At 42.9% G+C, this 26346-nt stretch overlaps 1 protein-coding gene across 2 annotated transcripts in view; it reads left to right on the forward strand.

Annotated features, from left to right (window-relative positions):
• The window catches only part of TRPM8 (transient receptor potential cation channel subfamily M member 8), a 53098-nt gene extending 26752 nt beyond the window's left edge, over nt 1-26346 (forward strand). Inside the window, exons 12-25 of one of the 2 annotated variants that reach the window (XM_074829823.1) lie at nt 101-196; nt 1044-1173; nt 3681-3826; nt 4575-4687; nt 5160-5376; nt 8976-9067; nt 10066-10207; nt 11798-11969; nt 12209-12386; nt 16504-16694; nt 18975-19074; nt 20634-20667; nt 22601-22687; nt 24204-26346. In XM_074829823.1, the coding sequence (XP_074685924.1) occupies nt 101-196; nt 1044-1173; nt 3681-3826; nt 4575-4687; nt 5160-5376; nt 8976-9067; nt 10066-10207; nt 11798-11969; nt 12209-12386; nt 16504-16694; nt 18975-19074; nt 20634-20667; nt 22601-22651 (1662 nt within the window). In that variant the 3' untranslated portion in view covers nt 22652-22687; nt 24204-26346. Of the gene's footprint in view, nt 1-100; nt 197-1043; nt 1174-3680; nt 3827-4574; nt 4688-5159; nt 5377-7121; nt 7201-8975; nt 9068-10065; nt 10208-11797; nt 11970-12208; nt 12387-16503; nt 16695-18974; nt 19075-20633; nt 20668-22600; nt 22688-24203 lie in introns of those variants that run through there. The other variant, XM_074829821.1, reaches the window with a different exon arrangement.

The raw sequence follows: 26346 nt of genomic DNA on the forward strand, positions 1-26346 counted from the left end.
GAAAAAAATATGAAAAGAGAATTGTGGCAGGCTAGGATTTGTTCCAGTTGAAAACAGTTTGGTGAGGTTAGGTCTGAGGAGCTGTCGCTCTTTCTTTCAGGATGAGTGTCCTATCACAAGGCACCCTTTGCAAGCTCTGTTTATTTGGTCAGTTCTTCAGAACAAGAAAGAGCTGTCTAAAGTCATTTGGGAGCAAGTAAGTTGAATTCTCCTTTATTCCTCTTTGCAAACAGTACAGTGGGGTTCCCTGTCTTTGGTTCGTAGGCCTTTGAAGGCTCTGGATCCATCTTCAAGCACAAAACCACAAGAGGTAATTGCTAGATGACTCTGTCAGTAGGTTTAATATTACTCATTTTTTGTTTGGTTGTGGATTTCATACTTTTCTTTCCTAATGTCACGTGCGAGTCAGCAGTTCAAGCTAGCATTTACCTATGTATGTTCTCATCTGTGCTCAAGCTCGGATGCTGAGTTCCCACCCATTCCACAGCACGGATGTGTTCTGATCCCTGGTATTTGATTGAAATCCATTTCTAATTTGGATTAGGCAGTACATTTAGTGATGATTGTATCAAATACATAATTTGCAGGCTGTAAATGTGAGGCTAATGCAAGCAAAGCTGCTGGATGCTTCTGCTCACGTTGGTCTGCGTGTCCAAAACAGAGTGCTGCTTCCCTGCACATGTAGATGTTTAGAATGGAACGGATTAATGTAGTCTGGGCAGTTCTGGGTACACCCAACTGGTCCATACTGGTGGACAGTGAAAATGGTGGTGTATCTTGTGACAGAGCAGATCCTCTTTTGTAAATGTCCAGCCAGAGATGCAAAGCTGATATATAACTAGTAAACACAAGACCTTTTCAGACTGGTCACAAAGTTATCTTCAAACACATACACTGATGGTTACCATTAGTTTTGTGGGACTGGATCTTCATTTGCCAGTCTTGATGGGGAACTGACCAGCTGCTAAAGAGGGATAATTTTTAAAGAATATATCGCATTCCCTTTGCAGAGGGTTTTGCATGACTTAACTCTCTCTCCATAGACCAGAGGTTGCACTTTGGCAGCCCTTGGGGCCAGTAAGCTCCTGAAAAGCATGGCGAAGGTGAAGAATGATATAAATGCTGCTGGTGAGTCTGAGGAACTCGCTAATGAGTATGAAACAAGAGCAGTAGGTAAGTGCCTTCTTTAAGTCCTTTAGAAATTTAATAGGAGGGGTCAGAGATCAGGAAATTACTTCTTTTCTTGGAACATTACTTGTTTTAATGATCTCCAGGTCTGGTGTGTACCGATGATTGCGTAGTGATGTTTTTATTTTGTGCAAAGCTAAACTGATAACCTTCTGGTTTTGTTCAGCAAAATGCAAGGCAAGATAATTCATTCAGTTTGCCTGAAATGCTGCCCAGAAATACAGCCTGAAATTTAAAGAGGAGAAATGACATCTCAAAAGGAAGTAGAAAGTTTTATTTAGAAAACTAGATATCCAATATTAAATGCTTCCCTTTAATGTCAAAATGCGTTTTTGCTGCTTGGAAATCTCTTCCACACCATCTGTTCCCAGTAGAAACTGTGTGTCCTGTCTGAACAGCTTGCCTCCAAAAGTGGGTGTTGTGGCGTTGGTTTTGGGTAGAAAATTCCTTTCATTGGGAAGAAAAGCTACCTAGCTCTAACGGCAAGTCTGAAGAAGAAGGGTGCCCAGAAATAAGGAGAATCTAGAATAAGAGAAGCTTTCTGCGTGAGAGCTGGTAATATTCAGGTTGAGAAGAGCTACCCTTCAGATTTGCAGGAGTACTTCTGGGGCGTGGGAATAAATTTCAGGTAAAAAGCAGATTGAATTTCTAAATTCTGAACTGCAGAATCATATACCTTCCTTGTTCTAAGAAGACAAGCACTACTGTCTCTCACTGAGAATGCAGATCTAGCTCAGTTATTTTTCTTCCTTTGTATGACCTTCAGTTTCTCCTGTTGGAAGGACTGCCAATAATTCAGAATTGAGCCCTGCATCTCATGGGCTGAAGTGACTAATAGTTTCTTATTTAATGAGGGTAATGGGTGACAGGAGAGCAGAGGGATTTTTTTTTTTTAGGACTTCCATTATCCTGAGCAGTAATGCTGATGTTTCCTCAGTGTCTAGTTATACTGCAAATTATTCAGAGAAACATGTAAATAAAAGCCAGCACAGATGGCAGATATGAGGGCAGGGATTAATTTGTAGTACCCACAACTTACAAATTCAAGCTTACCTGTGGTGCACTCTGTGGAGCAGGACCTTGGCTCCTAAACTTGGAGGGAGATACAACACAGTGTTGCCTCTGGGGCTTTATTGTAGGTTATAGCCTTATTCTTTTGCCTGATGCAGAAAACAGTGGATCTGTAACCGCGTGGCTGCCCAGCAATCTGCTGTCGTCGCCATAAATCAGATTAGGCAACAACTGAAGTGCAATAGCCCTGCAGGTTGAGTAGGGAAACAACAGAAATGTTGCTGGAAAGGGCTTCTGGAGGCCTCTAGTCCAGTCTTCTCATTGAGGTGGTGTTACCACCGGGACTAAATCAGTTCTGTCATGGCTTCATTTAGCCAAATCTTGAAAATCTCCGCAGATGGATATTGCTTTATTGCTCCTAAAAGCAGACTACGTTAGTTTCTTTTCTGGTGCTAATGGAGACTAGATTGACCTGTTGAACTTGAGCCTTATTTTTATTTGTGTGTATATCAGCAAAGCTATTTCTCTATCCACTAACGAGTGGCACAAGGCCACACTGAAAATATCTTGCTTGTTACCAGAAAGTACCTCCTATGTCACAAGGCAAAAACTGCTTAAATAGACTTTCTTAAAGGTATCTGCATCCCTCAGGCCTGATGATTTAGGAAGACACTGAGAAGTGAACAGGTCCAGTTGAAGTCTGTCTATCAAGATCTATCTGCACGTTGCTGTATTTCTGTATGCGTGCATCTTTGTAGTTATGGTAACACAGCTGTTTGTGAAATGCCTGGGAAAATGCGCTCTTGGAGACAAGAGCTTCTAGTGAAGGTTGGTGTGTTTTATAAGAGGCTGGATCTCTCTTCAAGGCAGTTGTGCTCTGTCACAGATATGCCAGCAGAACTGCCTTCAAGTGGGAAATGTCCAGAGCTGGAAAGAGAAACAGTTTTTCACTCTACGTGCATTGTTAGTGGCAAAAATCTATGGGCAGAAGTGGCTCTTCTAAAACAACTATGTTTGCAATGCATTTCCCAGTGAAAAAGCATCAGATTCTGCACTTGTTCAACTCTACTGTTAATATGGGACTACTGAGACTGACTATAAATCATTAGATCAGTGCTAAATGAATGAAAAAAAGATGAAGCAAGCAAATATACTGAGTCATCTAAGTAGGGAGAAGTTCATATTTTTTTACTCAATTTTTTAGTGCAGAACTCAACTCAATGCTATCTCTGCGTGAGCTGATTTAGTATTACAGTTTTCCATCCAGACATGAATTCTGTATGAAACCTTAATACATGCAAGCAGGGTTGTAAAGCAATGCACACATTGTTCTACCACACTGAAAATATGGGAAGTTGTTTCTGCATGCTTTAATATTACAAATATTATACTTTGGAATTCACTGAAGACAATTGCACCCAAGTTGGTGGGATATTGAGTCTGAAGTTGGAGCTTACTGTGGGGCTGCCTCTTTCCTCCAGAGCTGTTCACCGAGTGCTACAGCAATGATGAAGATTTAGCTGAGCAGCTGCTGACTTATTCCTGTGAAGCCTGGGGAGGGAGCAATTGTCTGGAACTAGCAGTGGAAGCTAAAGACCAGCAGTTCATTGCGCAGCCAGGGGTGCAGGTAATGTCAGTGAAAAGAAGGTGCACAGATGATTAACTATTGTGGTCTGGATGGCTTAAAAAAAAAAAGAATATTCTTGCTGTGAAAATGCTACGTCCACGTGAACAGTCTGTGAAAGGCCAATGCTCAGACACTGCCCTCGTGGAAGTGAGAGCCTCCAGGTGAGGTTTCCCAGCCCTGTGAATACTGAGCTTTGGAGGGCGGCAGCGTAGCCATGTCCTGCAGTATGCTCACAGAACCAGCCTCTACAGTGCTGTGAAATGCATCCCAGAGAGCACTGACTATGGCTGGTGGGGGACAGGGTGTGTGGATCCTTTCCTTGAAATAGAAGGTGGCTGATTTGCCCACAAAAGCTAAGTCAGGAGGAAAAGACTTGATTTAGAGCTGTAAAACTTAATGAGGTGGATGATAAAGACTGCCTGAAGTGACTTCTCCCTTGGCACAACTCCCGTGCATGCACAGTGTGGATGTACTGCCCAGCATGAAGTGCCTTATAAATCAGGTCAAGTCCTCCTTAACCTCATTTTGAACTCCTCGTCACGTAGACTGTAGGATGACTGGACTAAGGAACCAGCACACTGTTACTGATACAGAAAGCTTTCTGTATTGTTGAACTAGGAATCCCCGTTATTTTGATTGAAATCTCAAAGTTTTGGGTTTTCTCGCTAAATCAAATGTCCTCTGATAGCATTCCTAGGTTATTTTGTTGTTGTTAGAACAAATGAGGATATTTTCTTCTTCCCTACAGAATTTCCTTTCCAAGCAGTGGTATGGAGAGATTTCAAGAGATACTAAGAACTGGAAGATCATACTGTGTCTGTTCTTTTTCCCTTTAATAGGCTGTGGTTTCATCTCATTCAGGTAATCAACTGGCTTCTCATTAGCAGAAGCAAAGCAAGTCAATTAATCATAGAATCATAGAGCAATTCAGGCTGGAAGGGACCTCTGGAGATCATCAAGTCCAACCCCTTGCTCAAATCAGGATCAGCTAGAGCAGGTTGCCCAGGACTGTGGCCAGTTGGGTTTTGAGTATCTCCAAGGGTGAAGACTCCACAGCTGCTCTGGGAATCAGTTCCAGTGTTCAATCACTCTCAAATAAAGATATTTAATGGCTGAATGAGCTTTTGACAGATCATGTCCTCACTCTGATCTGGAGTTTAATGTGCCAATTTACTTGCATGCTTGAAGTCAGTGGATGCAGAGTGGCATTACCTTTAAAGTAATGTCCATGCTAGACTCTGCACCTTTCTCATTTTCACTTTGATGAAGAAAACAAATGTTTTCAGGCATAAAAGCTATGCTTTGAGACCTTTTCCCTCTTTTAATTCCTCAGGAAAAAGCCTGTGGAGAAGAGTAAGAAACTCTTCTTGTATTATGTGTCTTTCTTCACCTCCCCCTTTGTGGTCTTCTCCTGGAATGTCATCTTCTACATCGCTTTCCTGTTGCTCTTCGCCTACGTGTTGCTTATGGATTTCCAAAAGGAACCTACTGTCCTGGAGATGATCCTTTACGTGCTGGTCTTCATTCTGCTTTGTGATGAAGTGAGACAAGTAGGCAGCGCTTGCAAACCAAAAATGTTTAGTGCTAGATTAAAAGCCTTGTGGTCTTTCCCCTCCTAGTAGCGTAAGGCAGTGCAGGCTGCTTCTGAGTTACAGAGGAACCACTTCTTGGGAGATATGTTCAGGCAACTCAAGGCACAATTAATTTATCTTTTTTCTCCTCCCAATGTTTAATTCCTACTTGTGCCCTGATAGCTGCAGTGTCCGTGCACCAAGAGGAATGTGTATTGACTTTGAGGCTGTGTGGATAAGCTGATACCACTGGAGATATTTCTCAGGAATGCTTGGCTTGGATTGCCAAAGCAGTTGAGGATAGGAGGTTAGATTTAACGTGTTTATCTGGGTGTATACCTCTAGATCAAGTGATTCCTGCCTCACTTCTCCACATCCCACTCCCACCACCCTCTTACCGCCCTCTTTTTTTTTTTTTTTTTTTTACCAATGAGCAATATATCATTATGTATTTCTGTTTATCTTTTAATCATACATACAGTTTTTGCTAGTTTCACACAGTCCCAAGGACCAGCTTTGGACTCCCTGCACTTCTTGTGCTGGTGTGGTGTGGGGACTGCCTTTACAGCCAGCCGCATAGTTAATATTCTTCTCACTTCACATGTAAGGGGACATATAAAATATGTTGTTTTTCAGGCAAGTTGGTCTCTACCAGTCGGTGTTCAGAATAGTGGGAAGATGCTGGGGAAATTGAAAGAGAAGTGGGTGTGTGGTTTCAGTGCAATGCTGCTTTCTGATTGTCCTCTGTGTTTGTGGGTGATCTGCTGGATCAGACCACCCAGCAATAACATTTCTTACATGAGCTCAAATGACATTGCTGAGTGTTGATATTACTGTGCTTAACTTGCTGTGTGGTCTTTTTCCTTTTGAATAGTCAAGGTGGAAGGTACCCTGTTTAAGGCAACTTTACTTGCCAAGCAAAATGGGGGAAAAGTTAAAGACTGTTGCAATGAAAACACTAATGGAGTGTTTGTTTCTGCTGATTTAGGTTCTGGTGTCTCTGGACCTGTCCTTGCACTTCCCGTGTGTACCCAGCAAAAGTCCTGGGGAAAGCCTTAGGGATAGAAACCTTTTTTCCTACCAATGTCACTATTTCTCACTACCCAGAGCAGGTAGAACAGCTTCAGATCCCAGTAATCCCATTAATAGCTGGTGACTAGACTGTACCAATATGATTGTGGGAGTGGAGGCAGCTAAAATAGAGACTTTATTGAAGATTTAAAGTTATCTTAAGCCAGTGTCCTGGCTTCAGACCTATTTTGTTAAGGAGCAGAACGCAGAGCAGTGTCTAAGTCCTCTAAGCTTCTCAGGAAACTTTCTCCCTGGCTTCCTCTGAGATAGATTGTGTGTGCATTGGTCTAACTCTGCAGTCAAAATAGTATCTGTGTCCTTAATTTTTTAAAAAAAAAAAAAAAAAAAAGAGGGATGTCTCAGATTTTGTTTTCACATCAAAAGAAAAGTAAGAGTAACATTGCCTGGGGTCCCACAGTAGCTGCTGCAGTCAGATACCTAGTTTTGGGGAGAAATCAGCCCTGATTAGAGAGTGGTGTGTCTGTGGAAGTGATGGCTACTAGACATTGTTCCAGATTTAAAGCAGATTGTTTCACCATTCAGGAGAACTGAACTGTATCTGAACAGTAAGCTACTGGCTCAGCCCTGTTTTCACTTCTGATGGTCCTAGAGATTTTTAACTAGCTGGAGCTGCTTTCTCATATCCCATTTAGAGCTGTCTTGGCAGTAGTGAAATCGGAGATGCCTTTTTCCTGCTATCTTCTTAGCCACATGGATGTAGCCTCCAGTCAGGTGAGTGGGTAGATTTGTGGGCTGTGCAGGAAAGCCCCGTTTTCTCAAATGGAGAAGGAATCTGGACAGAACCTCCATGCATGTTAAGTCTTAGCAGTGGGAACTGCTTGATATTTGAAGGACCGAACTGTACTTCAGTCTCAGTGGTTCTCACTTGTTTACATGCATCTGCCTCTGTTTTCTCTCTGTTTCTGCTTTAGACCAAAACCTGATTCCTTTCCTCCATCCAAAATTGTGCCCTTAATAGAAGAGGCATCAGGCTTAAACCTGCTGCATTTAATAAAGCTGTAGCGCAGTGACATGCTTGTTGCTTTGTGAAAGACATTTGGACCGTATGTGTCTAGCTGTTCACATAAAACACTGCTTCACTGTCACGTATAGCAAGACAAATTATGTTTGACTTAGGGAGTTGCTAGACAGAGGCAACCCAATGCCACAGGTGTCAGACATGCTGTCCTCACTCAGTGCTCAAACTTTGGTACCTTAAGTAGTAAGAAAGGTGTGTGTGGGTCCCAAGATGCTGAAATAGTGTCTGGTAATATCTTGAGCCTGACACCCTGGTAGTTGCCACAACTGTCCATCTTTAGCAATGCATCCCATCATGTGAAGAAAATGCAACAATTGTGCAACTGGAATACCAAAGTGGGGCACTCTACTTATAGCTGCTTCTGCATTTCGAATAAAACTCCCCTTGATCTTTGTTTCCTGTAAAAGTACCGAGAGCAGAATTGCCTTCCTTGGATGTGCCAGTTATAGAGAGATTCACTGATCAGTACTCCACTAAGCTTTGATTATTTCAATGAAAATTAGAAAGGATTATGATCAGGGACTCGGTCTATTTCTTCAGGCCTGGTGGGGGTTTCTCCCAGTTAAGCTACTTGTCCTAATGAGTCACCTCTGAATTGGATCCGGAGGTTGGTTCTTGCACAAACTTTGGATCCAGGGTGCAGTACCAGTCAGTCTGGGAGCAGGCAGAGATTCTCACTAGACTTGCAATTCAGAAATAGAGCGCTAGGTAATTAAAAGAATAAAATAAATCTGCATCTTTGATCTAGAGCATGTGCGAGTAGCCAGGGACAGCTTACTGAATTGAGCTCTGTGAATGAGCCAGAATACTTCAACTGCCCCAAAACAGTGACCCTCCTGCCTCCCCACAGTGTTTCATCTGCTCTTAGTGGGTCACCCCAAGACTCCATTGACCCATTTGGCAGGAGTGCTGCTGGAGCATACCATGATCTACCCTGAGATCCCCTAGCAGCATGTGAGCGCTAAGTACATCGATCTCAGCTCTTGTCAGGACTGTCCCTTCCTCTCCCCAAGCACAAGGACCCGTGTGGTTGGGTTATGTTCTTTGAGCACAGTAGCCCACACTGTGGTGCAGTGTTGGTGTCACCGATCTGCTTAACTGGTCCCAGTGCAAGAGCATTAGCTTAGGACATCTGGACTGCAAGAGAAAACGTGTTAAGGAGCCCTAAACACAGAAAATCATGATCCATAGTCCTATTAGTAGTTAACAGTAAAAACATGTTGCCAGTAATTTCTGGCATTGCTGGGTATATTTAAAACCCTCATTTTGGGGAAATTAAAAGCAGTCTGAACTCTGATGTACCTATTATCTGTGAGAAAAAAATTGGGCAAGGAAACAATCCTTACTGTTGCAGCGGGTGGAATATTTACCTGTGAGGACATCCAGTGGGGAGAGATGAGGGGAAGATGGATGAGCTCCCCATGTCAGAGGTGTGTGGTGGTTACTTTCTGCTCTTTTTCCTTCCCAGTGGTACATGAATGGCAGTAAGTATTTCTCAGATCTGTGGAATGTTATGGATACGCTAGCAATCTTCTACTTCATAGCAGGGATTGTGTTCAGGTGAGTAGTATCTTTTCTTGTGGCCATGTTATGGCTTTGCTTTCTTCTGGATTTTGACTACAACCTGTAATGAGATTTTGGGAAACAATGTTTTTCATGAAACTGCCTGGTCTTTATGAAGGCCCCAAGTACTTCCAAGTCTTGACTTTAAATCTGTAAAAGTGAATAAAGAAATAAAGTGGTTACGGAACATCCACATGCAATGCTTTCTCTTTTTTGTTTAATGGAAGTTGAGCTATCCCTGGAGTCAAAGGTGGCTTTCCTAAACTCAAATCTCTCTGGGCCAGCAGGACAGCCCTTCTTAATGCTTAGGTTTAGAAGAAGGTGATTGAAATAGACTTAAGTTTCATGACAATGCCTTCAAGACTGGCTGTATAGAGTGTATCAAAGTTGCAGGGTAAAATGGTTAATATCTCAGAGAGTCAGAAGTTCTTTGGGATTTTTCCAGTCTCCTATTGTTGACTATTTAGTATGGTAATATGGACTCTTTGAGCTTTATTATGTTGTTTTTAAGGGGACTGTAATTGTACCTACAGTAGTCTAACAGAATATTATTAGCTCATATAAGCTGTTTTACATGAATGGGTGAGTTAACAACCATGACAAAGAAATGATGGAAACGTTTTACAGCGTAATTGTTCGGTCAACTGTAAGTTAGTTCTTGTTGCCTCAGTGCAGCAGAGCAGTCATTGCACTGATGTTTTTGGAGGGCTGTGGGAATAGCTAAAGGTACAAGATTTCCTTGCTGTTAGTAGTTTTAGAGGGGAGAGAAGACACAGAGATGATGTAGCTAAGATAAGAAGGGTGTAAACAAGGTGTGCTTTAATCAGTTCTACCACTGTCATCAGGTGGAGAGGGTATGGGGCCCTGGATAGCTGTGCTCTGCTTTCCAGTTACTCACTTTTCACTCCCCATTTCAGTGTTTCAGTGTATTTTTACCTGACTCCTGCATGCTTTGCCCAATGCTTCTCTTCATTTTCTTTTACTGTCTCCATCAGGCTTCACTCATCTGATGAAAGCTCTTGGTATTCTGGGAGAGTCATTTTCTGTTTGGACTACATAGTTTTTACTCTGAGGCTGATCCATATTTTCACAGTTAGCAGGAATCTGGGACCCAAAATTATTATGCTGCAGAGGATGGTAAGATTCTGGCAGCTATTCAAGAGAATCTAAATAAATGATGTGATGCCTTGTTTTTCCTCAAGAGTGAAAATCACCACCATTCTGATGATGGCAGCAAGTTCTCTCCTCTTAAATCTGCTAAACAGGATTAATTAAGATTTAAATAGGACCTAATTAAGAGCAGGGCCTCTTTCTCTCCCTCTGCACAGAGAGAGACTAAAGATCAGGCTGAAGAACAGAAGAGGAAATTTATTTCCTGGTAGCTTTTGTCTTCCATGTCTCAAATGCTTCAGCGGTATATTCCATCACTCTTGTTGCTCACATGAGCATTCCCCAAACAAGACAATGATGATAAATGGTATAGGAGAAGGATTTCTGTCTTCCACTATATCCATCACACAAGTAACTGGAGAAGTGGGTGGTGTGTGGCCTTGGCTGATTCTGTCCTTTGTAGCTGGAGGGGATGTTTGCTAGCAGACTGGGGAAGGTAATAGCAAGAGAGTGGGGTTCCTTATAATATAGGTATGGCTTGCTGTAGGTATGGGAATGAGGGGTTTTGGAGAGCTGGAGTACATCTGCTTGAATCTTCGTTCCAGTGATACCTCTGCACACACACACGTACACTCCAAAGAAAAGAGATTTGAAGTGCACTCGACACGGGGAGCATGTGGGGAATGGCACTTGAAGGGCATGTGAAGTGAGTGTTGCTAGATGTCCGTAGGAGAAGTTTTCCCCATCTTTGTGCATTTCTGCAGTGATTGGGTTGTCTTGTGCCATAGCAAAGCGTTGGCATATATGGAATTTAAAAACCAGTTAGGTGGTGGCAATAGGAGTAATAGCGTGGTCCGCAGCTTACCCAGGAAGCCTTTATTTTGCCTTGTACCACTGCTGCAAAGCTGAAATCTAGAGATTACCTGATCCTAGAGTGCCTTATGATATGGCAGCAACAGCACAGTTGTTGTTCCTGTACATCTTTCTCTTGTTTAGCCTTCTTCAAAAGGGAATGAGTTTCTGAGTAAGTCTAATAATGAAGATGCTTGGGGCTAGTGGAAGGGCAGGAGGAGGTGGATCTACAACAAATGGGAAAGCTCACCTGGGATAGTACCAATCTTCAGTTATCTGTATATTGTTAAGAGCCAGAAATTCATGAAACCGTTAGCCAGAGTGTCTGGACTATAAACGCTGGTTTGAAGCCATCCCAGGTGGCATTTTCAGAAACAGTGGCTGCTTTCACCTGACACTCGGCTGCAGGGTCTGCAGCTACGGCTGTTGCATAAATAGTCTTTATATGTGACCTGGTTTTTGCGGGCGGACCTTGTCTGATGTCAGGGGAATACTCTGTATTCTGAAACGTGCCTTGGTTTTCTGGTTGTGTAAACATTTCTGAAGTTTCGTGAGTGGGAATGGTCAATTATTCGTGTGTGTGTGTGTTGGTGACTGTAAATTTATGAAACGGTGATCTGGAAACGTGCATTAAACTGGTGCTAACTGTGTAGGCTTTTCTAATATTTGTTCTCCACTCGAGTATCAAATCGGGGAGAAAAAAGACGTGTGTGGCTTGCAACAGGGATGCAGTGGGGCACTGATGTGCTTGTTGTCCTTTTTCAGATGATAGATGTCTTCTTCTTCCTCTTCCTCTTCGCTGTGTGGATGGTGGCCTTTGGTGTGGCCAGGCAAGGCATTTTGAGGAAGAATGAACACCGTTGGGAGTGGATATTCCGATCTGTCATCTACGAGCCATACCTGGCTATGTTTGGCCAGTACCCTGATGATGTTGACGGTACCTGTTTTCTGGTGGAAGCTCTCCTGCGTGGGTGGAAGGCTCTGTCCTTTCAGTGGTTATCCAGTCCTACATTGAACCCTTTCCTCCAAGCAGCAACAAGGCACAGTTTTATGCCTGATGGGGAGGTGGGGAAGGAGGAGGCCACACATATTGTGGTTAGGGCAGTACCTGGGGCTGGGCCCAACAGAAAGAGGGGGAGAGGGCTCACTTTTTGCTCTCCTTTCTCATCCTCTGAGGTACCACCTACAACTTTGACCGCTGCACCTTTTCCGGGAATGAGTCCAAGCCCTTGTGCGTGGAGCTGGATGCCAACAATCAACCCCGCTTCCCAGAGTGGATTACCATCCCCCTTGTCTGCATTTACATGCTCTCAACTAACATCCTCCTTGTGAACCTGCTTGTGGCCATGTTTGGGTACGTAGTACAGGAGCGATCGCTTGCTTGTGATCTCTGTATCGATATCCCTATGAGAAAGGGAATGAAGTCCTGGAAAACAGCAGGAAGCCAGCCCGTGGATTCTGCCTGTGTCTTTTGCAGAGGAATTGCTGGGAGTAACCTGGACAGGATTCCCAGCTTGAAACAGACCTCTCAGGTTAGGGGTGTGGTGTGGGAAGGTGAACAAAGGTGAGGTTTTTCAGCATTTCTCACAGCAGTCTGATCAGAACAGGTGCAATATCCTGGGGAGGGATTCCTGCCTGTCCTTTTACTACTTCTCTAAGCATCCTTTGCACACTGGGCTTAGTACAAATGCCTGTGGTTCACACAGGGGCTGATAGCTGGGTCAGTGCTTTACCAAGCATGAGCTGCTGCACAACTGACCTTGCTAGACTGAATAAACAAGTTCTTACTCCAGTCTTTTCATGACACTCTGGTTTTATTAACCAGAACTGCTGTGTGGTGATGATGGGTGTGTTACTGCTCTGGTGGACCCGATATTTATTATTCTGACTTATACCGCAGGCAATGGGCCGTGTCTCCTTGGGACATACAAAAGGACTTTCTCTTGAAAAATGCCATCACCTCTGTTTTTGTTTGGTAATTTATCTGTCTGTGGGTCTAGCAGTCAGGAGGCCTATTCTGGCATCTCGTGAGGTGTTACACCATGTAGATGGATCAGACACCTGAAATGTGGTGCTAGTAGCTGCTGACTGTATCACACAGCCAGCAATGATCTGCCAAATAAAAACGGCTGCAGTTGTGCACATTATCAAACATATATTGACTGCGTTGGGACCAGCAAGAGCAAACCACAACTGGTCCTCAGGGAAAAGTTTCCTGAGCTTCTTCCAGAAATCTTTGGTGTTTGCACTGCAAGCTTTGACACAGAGTTTAGTTAATAATGGGAAGTCCTTCATATCAGACTTCTGGAGTGTGTTTCTTTCCTGTCTCACTTCTGACTTGTGAATACATTTGGATCAGTGCTACGTCTCTGTTCTCTTTCCCAATCCTGCTTCTTTTCTGCTTTACAATTCCTTGCAGCCTAACAAAAATCCTTACAACCCCTGGGCATCGTTCTTGAGGTCCACTCTGTTTATTTTTGCATGTTTTGATGGTACTTTGGCAGTGACAGACTTGGCAGAGATTTGCTTTGGCAACAAGAGTATTTACAGGAACTGCTGAGGACTCTTGCTTTGCCTCGAGAGGATCTCCCTTCTGAATGCCAGTGCCAATTTTTACTGGCCTGAGATGAGATGTATTAGTGTGATGAGTCGAGTTGAGAATGCCTCAGCTTTGGGATCTGCCCTCCCCTCTGCTCTGAACCTTTCTTTCCATGCTGAGCTGGACTCCAAAGACAGACAGAAATGTGATTTTTGGCAAAGCAGCTAGGACTGGTGCAGCATATCTATTTATTGTAGCTATGTTTTCCTAACCTGCCCAGGATCTGGGGACAGAAGACAACGCTTATACTCACTAGAAAGGGTGAAAGCAATTTATATTAATAAAGGAAAGTATAGCAGTAAGCCAGCTCTACCCTAGAAGCCTTTGATATTTGTTAGAACACTTATTTTAAAGGACCTGATGGTAAATGCTCCAGTTTATACAGTTATGCCAGTAAAAACCTAGGTTTTGCCAATTCAGCTTATTTTGTGGAAGGACCCAGCATGAATTCTCTAATGACACTCTCAGAGCTTTGCATACTTCATTTTAACAATAGACTGAACAACTTAAGCAGGAGTGTTGAACTGTACTGAAGTCAGGAAGCTCAGTGGGCAAAGAGCAATCCCAGAGGGTTTTTTCTTGATGCAGTTAGAAACATGTGAAATCTGTGATGGCTCCTCTTATGACTAGTGTGTACACAGTATTTGAAAGTCTTTAATAATGCTGATGACTATTAGACACTAGTCCAATCAGTATCTCTGTATTTTGTAATTATACATTAATTTTAGCAACAGAGTATCTGACTTTTTCTTTGCATTCAGTATGCATTAGCTGAAAAAGGTGAATATTACATTTTAGATACTTCTGAAATTCAGGATTGTATTCATCTTCTAAAACAATAGATAATTTCCACCAAGTGAAGGTTTTAGCTTATCTCGTATAAGGGTCCATTAGGATGTCAACACAGACATTTTGGAAGCATTCATCTGCCATTTAACGTCAGCAATGAAAGGTCAGGCAGGCTGTGAGCTGTTTGCTCTTGTGGTTGTTGCTTTGCTGAGTTCGTACAGCACTTAGTAGAGTAGGTTTGATCCGTGCCTGGAGCATTTTTAATGTCTCCACTGAAAATCTGAGGAGCTTTTCATTTTTTGTAAATGTTCTATTTTTAGGTGGGTTTTTTTGCTTAGAAAGAAGTTAGCTGATGAATTAATGAGACACAGCACCTTGCAAAGAAGCATCCTGTTCTCATGTGTCTAGGCTGGGAAAAAATTGCCTGGAGCTAAGGTAGTGAAAATATGTGGAGTATTTTCTCCCTGTTCCTAGATTTTCCAGTTTATTTGTAACTTCAGAGTTTGTTTTTTTTCTACCGTCTTAGTTCCTCCCATTTTCAAATTTCTCTCTAAAAAAGGACGACAAACTCAATAACCTCCTAATCAGTAAAAATTAACAGGTCCAGGATTACTTTACAAAAACATACCCTAGTATAATAAAGAGAAACACTGTGTTACTTGACTCTGAGATGGAGTTCTTGGCCTACTGGAGCAGGCCAGCCAGTCTCACTTTTGTGCCCAGCAAGATCATGGAGCAGATGCCTCTGGAAACTATGCTAGGGCACATGGAAAATGAGGAGGTGATTAGTGACAGCCAACATGGCTTCACTAAGGGCAAATCGTGCCTGACGAATTTTGCTGCCTTCTATGAGGGGGTTACAGCGCTGGTGGATAAGGAAAGAGCAACTGATGTCATCTACCTGGACTTGTGCAAAGCATTTGACACTGTCCTGTGTGACATCCTTGTCTCTACATTGGAGAGACATGGATTTGATGGATGGACCACTCAGTGGATAAGGAGTTGGCTGGATGGTCACACTCAAAGAGTTGCAGTCAATGGCTCGATGTCCAAGTGGAAATCAGTGACGAGTGGTGTTCCTTAGGGGTTGGTGTTGGGACCGACACTGTTTAATGTCTTTGTTGACAACACAGACAGTGGGATTGAGTGAACCCTCAGCAAATTTGCTGATGACACCAAGCTGGAGGGAAGGGATGTGTCATCCAGAGGGACCTGGACAGGCTGGAGAGGTGGGCCCGTGCAAACCTCATGATGGTTAACAAGGCCAAGTGCAAGGTCCTGCACAGGGGTCAAGGCAATACCCTGCACAAATACAGGCTGGGGGATGAGTGGATTGAGAGCAGCCCCAAGGAGAAGGACTTGGGGGTATTAGTGGATGGAAACTGACTGTGAGCCAGCAATGTGCACTCGCAGCCCAGAGAGCCAACCGTGTCCTGGGCTGCATCAAGAGAAGTGTGGCCAGCAGGGCGAGGGAGGGGATTCTCCCCCTCTACTTTGCTCTCATGAGACCCCCCCTGCAGTGCTGTGTCCAGCTCTGGGGATCCCAACATCAGAAGGACACGGACCTGCTTGAGTGGGTCCAGAGGTGGCCACGAAGATGATTGAGGGGCTGGAGCACCTCCCCTGTGAGGACAGGCTGAGAGAGTTGGGGATGTTCAGCCTGGAGAAGAGAAGGCTCTGGGGAGACCTTAGAGAGGCCTTCCAGTACTGAAAGGGGCTACAGGAAAGGTGGGGAGGGACTCTGCATCAGGGGGTGTAGGGATAGGACGAGGGGTAACGGTTTTAAACTGAAAGAGGGTAGATTGAGATTAGCTAGAAGGAAGAAATTGTTCCCTGTGAGGGTGGTGAGGCCCTGGCACAGGTTGCCCAGAGAAGCTGTGGCTGCCCCCTCCCTGGCAGTGTTCAAGGCCAGGTTGGACAGGGCTTTGGGCAACCTGGGCTAGTGGAAGGTGTCCCTGCCCGTGGCAGGGGGGTGGAACTGGATGATCGTTTAGGTCCCTTCCAACCCAAACCATCCTGTGATTCTATGATTCTCTGTTGAATAACTAATGCTCTGTGTATTTTCTCTTTCTTTGCCTGTTAGTTACACTGTTGGATCAGTACAAGAGAACAACGACCAGGTGTGGAAGTTCCAGCGTTACTTCTTGGTCCAAGAGTACTGCAGTCGCTTGACTATCCCCTTCCCTTTTGTCATCTTTGCCTACATATTCATGGTGATGAGGAAATGTTTCAAATGCTGCTGTAAGAAGGAAAGTAAAGAGCCATCTATTTGTTGTGAGTTGGATTATTCCTTACTGCCTAAAAGTCAGCTCTGTGGCAGGTGCATTGCAACTCTTCCATGGCATACTGTGCTCAAGCCAGGCAGTTAGTGTTTTGGTGGAAAATTTTCAAGGGCAATGTAGAACTTGGAGGAGGTGGTTGTGCTGATAATGAGGAGCAGTTCATTCATGTTCTCTATCAAATGCAGATCCACTATGTTGCTGCAAATCTTTTCAGTAAGATTCAAATCAAAGCCCCTGGTTGCTTCTCAGCCATGATCTTCCTTCAGTACTCAGTGTGAGTTCTCTCTGGGATATGGGGAATTTTACTCCTACCTCCTTATGCTAAAACTCCAGTTGAGCATTGTTGTGATCCCTGCCCCCCAGTAGCTTTGGTTTTGGTCAGGTTAGAGAGCTTTTGTGTTGTACCATGAGACCTGCTCTACTTGAGTACTGTGCAGAGTTATCTTTCTTGTCCAAGCCATATTGAGGCAGAATTACTTCATGTATGTAAATCAATTAAATCTTCAAATCCTAGCATCTTAGGGCTGCCTATGCTGCTTCCTAGCTTTGAAAGGGGTTTTTTTTTTTTTGTATTAGAGCACTGAATGAATTCCTCCAGAGTCTGCAGCAGCTGTAAGTCATCTTCGTGGTCTGCATGAAAAATTTAAACCATCCCATTTCTCAATAATATCTGGTAGTGCATCCCTCCTACACTGTTACCTAGTGGCAGAGATCCCTGATCTTGCATGATCTGAATGTTTAGGTAACTAGGAGGTGGTCTCAGTCTCTGCTTGCCACTCTACCTTCTGGAGCTGCATTTCTTTCTGTCCTTCCATTACAATTTCTTAGCTAATACAGCTAGTAGCTGCTAGGGCAGCCTAGTGGAGGGCAATCATCTTCAGAGGCCCTTCTGCATGCTAGTGACTGACTGAAAGAGAATAGTCTTCTGGCCCTCTGGGTATGGCCAAATGGGCAAACTGCCTCAAAAATGCAGGAGTGGCTGAGTCAGTCCTCAAGCTATTTCCCCCTTATTTACTCCATCAGAGGGCACAGATATGACTTGTTGTAAAAAGCTTTCCCCCCCCTCCCCCAAATGGAGTGTTTTCTCTTTTTTTAAGTGCCATTCAGAAGCAGATGAGGGAGGATTAAGTTAAGTTAATTGACAGACTTATTCGCATCCATCAGCAACCTGACTGTTGCCCTGCAGCACAGGCTGGATTTGTTATTAGTTTAGGAGACAGATGCCTGCTTTGGGGTATAAAATTCCTTAGCGCTGACTAAATAATTTTGGCTGTCCAAATCACTGTTTGGTTTCTTTGCTGGGGAGGTTGTTTAACGGCAGATATTTCTGCCCGGGTGATGCACAGTTGATGTTGCAGTTCTAAAAGCAAATAGAAGAATTAATTAGAGCCAGAATATTGTGATTGATCCAGTGACAGGAACTGAGAACTGCATGGAGAAAGCACACTGATGTGTTGACTTTTGCAAAATCCTGGCTTCCCCACTTAACTCTTATGGAAATGGTTGGGATTTGGGTGCTTAAATGCTTGGAGGTATCTGGAGAGCAACTGAGGCTGTATGAGGTCAGAGGAGCACTGGGTGGAAGAAATGGGACTTCAGTCATTTTCCAGCTGTAGGCTTCTTCTGCCTCAGCTAACTTTTTTTTTTTTTTTTTTTAAATTAAAACCTATGCGGTTTGTTCTGTCCTGCTAGAACAGGATAAAATGCAGAAGTATTATCCTGGAAGAATTAGATGCCTCAGAGTGGTTTGTTCAGTGTCACCTTTTAATTTACGGCATCAACGGGAGATGCTTTTTAGAGAAGACAATGCTTAATCATTTTGAAAGGTTTTAGTTCTTTGATAAGTCATACAACATGGATCCTAACACATGTTACACTTAATGATCCAATATGGGATAATGTAGAAGCAAATGGAAAGCTCAAATCCAGATAGGAGCTTTCTGGAATGTCCTATGCCTGTTGAAGTGGCTGCCATTTCATAAAGCACTCGTGTTAACCACGACTCAAAAAATTCCAGAAAGACTTTTGGAGTTTGTTCATATTTTCTTTCTTTAATCAACTCCGGTTGCCCAGAGCATACAGTAAAATGTATTAATGTCATGTTTGTTGGAGTGGTGTCACAGGTGGGAAGTGGGACTGCGAATGCACTGGATGCAGAGAAGGGAATCATTAGCCTCTGAATGCAAGCACTAACCCAGCCTTTTTGCATCTTAGCATTGGAAAGACAAATTAACTGAATCTAGTGTTGTTCTTTTTCACATACATTTTCTAGGCTCCAGAAACGAGGACAATGAAATTCTGGCATGGGAAGCTGTCATGAAGGAAAATTACCTTGTCAAAATCAATACCAAAGCAAATGATTCATCAGAAGAGTATGTCTGCCCTTCTTTGTCTTCATTCTCTTAACCTTTGTTGAATATTTTTAGTGAAGGCAAGTTTTCAGCAGCTCTAAATGTTTACAAACTAATGAGAAGATAGATAAACTCAGCATAAATGTGCCTTTTTATTTTTTTAAATAAAATAATGGCTTTTTTGTCCACTGCTGCAGACTGTCTTCAGAAATAGTTGATTGGGCTGGTAAAATGCTGATGGCAGTATTACAAGGGTTATACTGGCATATTATGCACACAGTAGCTGGGTATGTAGCTTGGTAGCTTGGTCCAAATGTCTGTCACAGTATTTCTCAAATAATTTCACCTTTCTGTACTTGAGTCTTTGCCTTTTTCCACCAGAGGAGAAAATGTCTTCCTATAGTGTTTTGAGATCTCATCATGGAAAGCAGTGCTATAGCTGACTAGTTTTGTAACATTAGAGGTTTAGATTGGATATTAGGAAAAATTTCTTCACCAAAAGGGTTGTCAAGCACTGGAACAGGTTGCCCAGAGAAGTGGTGGAGTCGCCATCCCTGGAGGTATTTAAAAGATGTATAGATGTGGCACTTAGGGACATGGTTTAGTGGTGGACTTGGCAGTGTCAGTTTTATGGTTGGACTCAATGATCTTAAGGATCTTTTCCAACCTAAATGATTCTATGATTATGCAGTTAGTAGAGAATACTTAGTGTTAGACCTGGAATATCATGCATTCCCAGAGCATCAATCTATATGGAGGTCTGTACTTAATAACATGAGTAGGGAAGACCTCTGGGGAGGGGAAGGTGCTATTTGGAATGATGGTATTTGACGTTTGGTGACTTGGACTACTCTTCTTTGACTGCCAGCTCATGACATTTTACCTTTGGGATCTGTCTCAGTGTTTTCAGAGTAATAGTATAAGAGAAAATAATATGAAGAAAGCTAGAAAACAGAACAGTAACCTGCTGTGTTGATGGCTTAATTTTGTAGCTAGTTTCCAGCAGCTTGAGTATTTCCCCAAATCAAATGTAAGGGAAGAGCTGATAAGAATGGGCAGGAAAGTCCAGACTTTTCCACGCCCCTCTGCCCCTGCTGTGGACGTTGCTGTCCACAAGTGTTTATGTTAAGACTACCCAGAGGCACTCAGCATTGGATAAGAAGCCAAATACCAAAAAATAGCTATTATACTGGAAGCAGAAGCATCCTGACAAGGAAAATGGAATAACACAGCACTAACAGTAATTCATATGTTAGTTAATATACCTGAATAAAAACCAATGCCAAACCACTTGCAGCCCTGCCTTCTTGGGGGCATGAAACACTGGTGTTCTCAAGCAGGGGTGTCTGCAGACAATCTGGTTTGTAACTGACCTTTGACTACATGCACAGAGGGCAGTCTTCTGACAGCTTCAGCGTCTGTAGTTGCCTTAGCTCCACTCTTTGGCCAAAGGTGAGGACTAGATTTCTTAGCTCCAGATAGACTTCTGCTGCACAGGTTTGCAAAGAGGGGACGGTTAGCCAAGGCTTCTCTAATACCTGGACTCAGTCCTCTACTCTGTGTCCTCTTTCTATTTTCAGGATGGTGCATCGATTTAGACAACTGGATGCAAAGGTACTTGTGTTTCAGACTGCTCTGGGGAATGTTCTTCTGTCTGGTAAAGCAGGTAGTGGTCCACAAGGAAAATGAACATCACTGAGAGGCATGTGCAGTCTTTGCTACTATAGCCAGGACCCCATTTTAACTGAGCTTTTTTGATGTGCCCCTTTGCACCTTTGATTCCATATGTAGCTTCATATTGTGCTGGAAAATGAAGTAGAAAGATACTTGCTTAGTATCTTGAAGAAGTGTTTCTCAGTATTCCTTATTGGATGGAATAGAAGTAAAAATAACTTCTGTCTTACACAGCAGAATATTGCAGTTTTGTAACAGGCCCATGAAACACCGATGGGAAGAAGGGGCATTACACACTTAGAGTATGCCCTTCTCAAACACGTGTTCCGTCGAGTTTAGCTTCTAGTGCCAAAGACATGAGGTAATTAATCCTACTTGTTGCTGGTGTTTTACCTCTGCTTATAAAATGATGTGGCATTTAAGATATATTGTGGCAAGCCTGGTGGTGCTTCACATAGCACAGGCATGGTAAACAAAGGAAAACAGAGATAGGCTCCATGCGTATTACAGGGTAGGAAGACCTTGAATTACAATTAAAATGACCAGTTCTCATCTGATTCACAGAAACATCCTGTGTTGAAGCAATATAAAGCTAGCAATCTACTAGAGAGCACATAATTATCAGAATTGTCATACAAGTATACTTTTTATTACTGTGATACTGAAAAGACCTTCACAATGGCTATTTTTTGAGGCTTGATTGAATGATGTATTTTGCCTCTGAAGTGGGGAGTTGCTTTGGTGTGAGGAACAGACTTTTTAGAAGTCCAAGGGTGAAAAGGCCCACATATACTTCAAAGTACTTCTTTTGATAGCTGTCAAATAATTTAGATTGCAAAATAATAGCTTACTTTCAAGATTGAAATGGAAATGGTGAGTGACCAAGTCTAGTGATGGTCCTCTTGAAACTGAACGAAAGTATGGTAACCTTAATTCTCTACTGAAAAGTAATACCCAAATTGTGCCTCTTACTCTGTGAGGGAGTACCTTACAGCAAGCTGTTTTGTCTATTCATGCCTTCAGCTTTAGTGACAGAAATGTACTGAGGCCAATGCTTAGGAGTAGTGCCCTTGATAGCAAAGCACTCCAGGGGTATCTCACTGGCTCTCACTTGAGACGAAATCCTAAAAACAAGTCTGAGAATGTAACTGAGTCCTAGGCATGAGCCTTGATCACGGGGTAAACTTTTCTTTAAACTTGATGCGAATATCCCAAGAAATAACGGACTTCAGTTACGGCGCAGGGAGGGTTTGAAGGCAGCTTCATGTGTCAGAATAAATGCTCCACAAAACTCCGCTGATCTGCAATCTCTACTTTGAAGGAGCACAAGGAGATGGAGATAGATGAGAGCTTGTAGCTGTCATGATGCCTGCTTCTTAACTAGGTGAAATACACGTGCGTTAGGGCTCACGGCATTAATTGCATTGATGAAAATTGTAATTGGGAGTGTGCTTTCAAGCACTGTTGCATTTGGTATAATATTTGGAGAGGCAATTATTTGTTACTCATACTACTTATTAGCATTGTTTTCCTGTGAAAAGCAACATTAACACTGCTTCACTTGCCACCACAGTGCGACTACTGAATACAAAAAGCAGTCAGTTAACTGCTTTTGAAGTAGTGGCCGGTGTCCACAGGGCAGCCAGGGAGGCAGGAGTTCAGATAAGGGGTTTTATGCCTGTTGTTGCTGATGTGGTACAGTATTTTCTAGGGTATGTACGTTCTAGGGTATTTTAAAGTACTTAATACTGCTTGCTTGTTTTGTTCTTTTCCTCTCCCTTCACCCAAGCTGTGATCAGCTGTTGAAATGAGTTAGATTGACTTTACATAAACAAAGTTTTCGTTGTTTTTTTTTTTTTTTTTAATTTTTAAGCTCTCTGATTTGAAAGGCCTTCTGAAAGAGATTTCCAGCAAAATCAAATGAATGCAGCTGAAATCCAAGAGCAGCTACCTGAGCAGGGTAAGCCCTCTTTAAATCCATCCTCTGACTTGAATAAGTTATCAGCATTTGTGATGTTAAATCAGTATGTCTCTGGAAGAAGAGTTAGTATTAATTATTGATGCATGTATTGATGTTGTCTAATATTGAAAAAGAAATAAAAGCTAAACTCTCTTCCTCATTTGCTTTAAGAAATAAAAGCTAAACTCTCTTCCTCATTTGCTTTAAGAAATAAAAACTAAATTCTCTTCCTCATTTGCTTTTTCTGAAAAATACAATTTTCTCTGATATTTCTAACAATTTTTGGCACGGTTTAAAATATCTTGTTTTGTTGCCTTGCCTTTGAAAAACTGTGAATAACCCAAAGTTATTGTCTTTGTGCTGGAGGCCCTCTGGAAAATTACAAGCTGCTGTGCTGGATCCTTTACAGTTGGTTCATTTTAACTCTGAAGAACATAAAAAACAAATAGAAAAGACAGAATTGTAGGTAGCAATATGGTTTATTTTCCCACTGTCAAAGTGGGGCATTATGGCAGATCATATAGCCTTCCTGTGTCCTAGATGAAAAACTGCAGGCTCTAGAATAATGGAACTCTGGAGGTCATCCAGTCCAACCCCGCTCAAAGCAGTGCTGGTTCAGATCAAAGGTAGCTGCAGTCTGGCTGAAAAATAGGTTGCAATTCAGTAAGAACAAATGCTAATTTTACAGTTACCTGGGAATTATTGGTTACACAGGCACAAAATGGGGGAAAATCCGATGAGACAGCAGTTCTACAGAAAAATGTCTGAGATGGAATATTAAATTAGCTGGCATGTTGTTGTCTGAGAGATGTATGAAATAATCCTCTTGCTGTTAATAGTGCAGTGAAGCCTCTGTTGGGCACAGCATCCAGTGTTAGCATTAACCTTCAAGGAAGATGATGGAGTGGCTGGAGAGTGTTTGGAACAGTGACAAGAGGAACTGGATATCTAATAATCTGTAGAAAGGAGTAAATGAATTATGGTTAGCCAGCCTGGCAAAGATGATACCTGTTCCCACAAGCTCCATCATAAACCATCTCTCACTATAGATAATAAGTGCCTTGAAAAGATGGAGTCCCTTTCTAGTTTATGCCTGGTAAACTATCTAGATGGCACCCCGGTTGTGATCAAGCTGTTTTGCACGTGTCCTGACTCTGAAGCTGAGCCTTGGCAGTCCGCAGTACTAACATCATGGTGTGAACAGGGAGGTTAGTGTCTCGCAGGAAGGAGGTGTGTGTATTACGCTCCCTCATCTGAAAGGGAGTGCTTGCATCTGCGCTGACCATCCTCAATATAAGATGCTGGATTGGCCATTCCAGGTACTTTGATGCAGGTGTTTCTCTTGCTTTCTCTTCCTGACAACTAGTATCTCTGCTGCTCTGCTAAGACACCGTGTTCTGGCCAGGTGCTGCAATCCCGAGCCATCCCATTTTCCGAGCTGATGTCATGAGGACGAACACAAAACATTGAGGTGGGCTAGGAGCTCTATTCTAAAATTTTTGTTTTGCTCACACAGGTACTGATTCATCAAGAATAATTTCTCTGAGCTGGCAGTAACCACCAAGCAAATGGTAACTGATCCACCAGAGCATCAGTGTCTCAGCAGGAGTTACTAGGATCTTTTTCCTTTTTTTTTTTTTTTTTTGGATCAAACAGCCCCATCTGCAAGATGATGATAAAACATTAAGACGACTGTTTATCTCCTGGCAGGACTCCCACATTACCCAAGCTCTCCTTTTTCCTCATCTCCCCTGATGTTCAATGGCAGCAATTAGTCCTTGTCAGCTGCTGTTAAAAAGCACTCCTAATTCCAAAGATTCTGCTGCTGCTGCCAAAATCACTTTGCTTTTCAATTTCACTCAAAGGGGTCTGTTCTTGGGTTTCCTTTACCCACTAATTGCTTGTCTTAATGAATCAATCTCCCTTCCCTCTTCTTTGTGTAGTAGCCAGATCTAGCTTGTTGCTTGCCTGGCCTGTCTGTCAGTCCTGCTGAAGTCTGTAATGCTGGCGTGCCAGAATACAACATATATCAGCATCATCCTCCGGAGGAAAGACAGCCTTTGGTCCAACCATGCACCCACATCTCAGACTCTACACGAACAGTGTGGATTTCTCCCTGCTCTACCTGGAACTGTGCAGCAATGCAGAAGCTCAACTATTACAGCGCCAGAAGGGAGAGACTTAATTCACCTAGAAAGGGTTTCCAAAGGCCTCGTGTGCAATTCTTGCTTGTTTCTTTAGTGATATTGTGTATACTTGGAGCATTGCAAATGCTGTTTGCAGATGTTTGCATTTTGAAATGGAGAAGAGATTTTTGGTTAGCATTCAATATTGTGATGCTTGCTATGGTGAGATTGCTCTTTCTGCTTTCTGTCTAAAATAGCAGCTGAATTTTGTGGCATTTTGTGTGGTATAACTGGGTGCCTTACTGACTTATTTACCTTGCAAAGCATGCATCTGTCTTCATCCCCAGTGTCTAGGAGTGCTCTCCCAAGATGTTTGATTTTTGAAGGTTTAGGTATTTTCTTTTTGCCTGGCAATAGCTATCATAGTCACAGAATCACTCAGGTTGGAAAAGACCCTTGGGATCATCGAGTCCAACCATCAGCCCGACTCTACAAAGTTCTCCCCTACACCACATCCCCCAACATCTCATCTAAACGACCCTTAAACACATCCAGGGATGGTGACTCCACCCTCTCCCTGGGCAGCCGATTCCACTGTCTGACCACTCTTTCTGTGGAAAATTTTTTCCTAATGTCCAGTCTGAACCTCCCCTGTTGCAGTCCATACACTTTACCATGACTGGCAGCTAGTTTGAGGGCTGTCAGGTGGAATATATGGGTGCTTACGTGGGTGCCACAGGAGATCTCCAGATGAGTAGGTGGAAAGGGAATTTCAGCTGAAGCAGAGTACACCCCAGGTGAGTCACATTGGCCAGTGCAAGCAAATACAGCCATCTAGCCTGCTAGAAACCAAAGCCTGTGTGCAGGCCTGCCTATGTGCACAACAGCATGCTCCAGTCCTTGTCTGCTGTGAAAACATGTTAGTCCAAGATGGTGAAGACAAGACAAGACTGTCTTGTGTTGGACCAAGACGGTGAAGACAAGACAAGACTGTTCTGCATGCTTTGGTGTTTGCTTCAGTACAGGGATATGAAGTGCTGTTGTACGTGGGGAATGTTTGTGCTTTAGGATGCAGCTGATTGAGGTGCAGCTTACTGACTGAGGAGGCCAGCACATGCATGCATCATTTACTGGAGCTGCTGCTCTGCTTGTCTTTGTAGCTGAAAATGGAATAGTTTTACAGGGAAAAACTGTAATGGGGTCTTTATCAGAAAGGTTACTGCTCTTTTTTTCCTGCCTCACATGACCTAACTTTACTGTATGCCATTCATTACATGATCCTGGGGGATATAGCACTACCAATAGCAGTGTTACTCATTTACATGTGGAAATACTTGTGTTTTCCTGTTAAGAAGTTTATAAAGGACTCAGGCTTTCATTGACTTCTGTGGCAGTTAGCTTGCATCAAAAACTATTGAGATAAGTTTCCTTTCTAGAAATTACTTTTTCCTATGTCATTTCTATGCCTTGAATGTGAAAATTGTGCTTTCAGTTCATTCCTTTCATATATAAAGCCTGCAGTGTACTTGCCAG

The sequence above is a fragment of the Strix aluco genome, chromosome 6, assembly GCF_031877795.1.
Source record: "Strix aluco isolate bStrAlu1 chromosome 6, bStrAlu1.hap1, whole genome shotgun sequence".
Taxonomy (NCBI): Eukaryota; Metazoa; Chordata; class Aves; order Strigiformes; family Strigidae; genus Strix; species Strix aluco.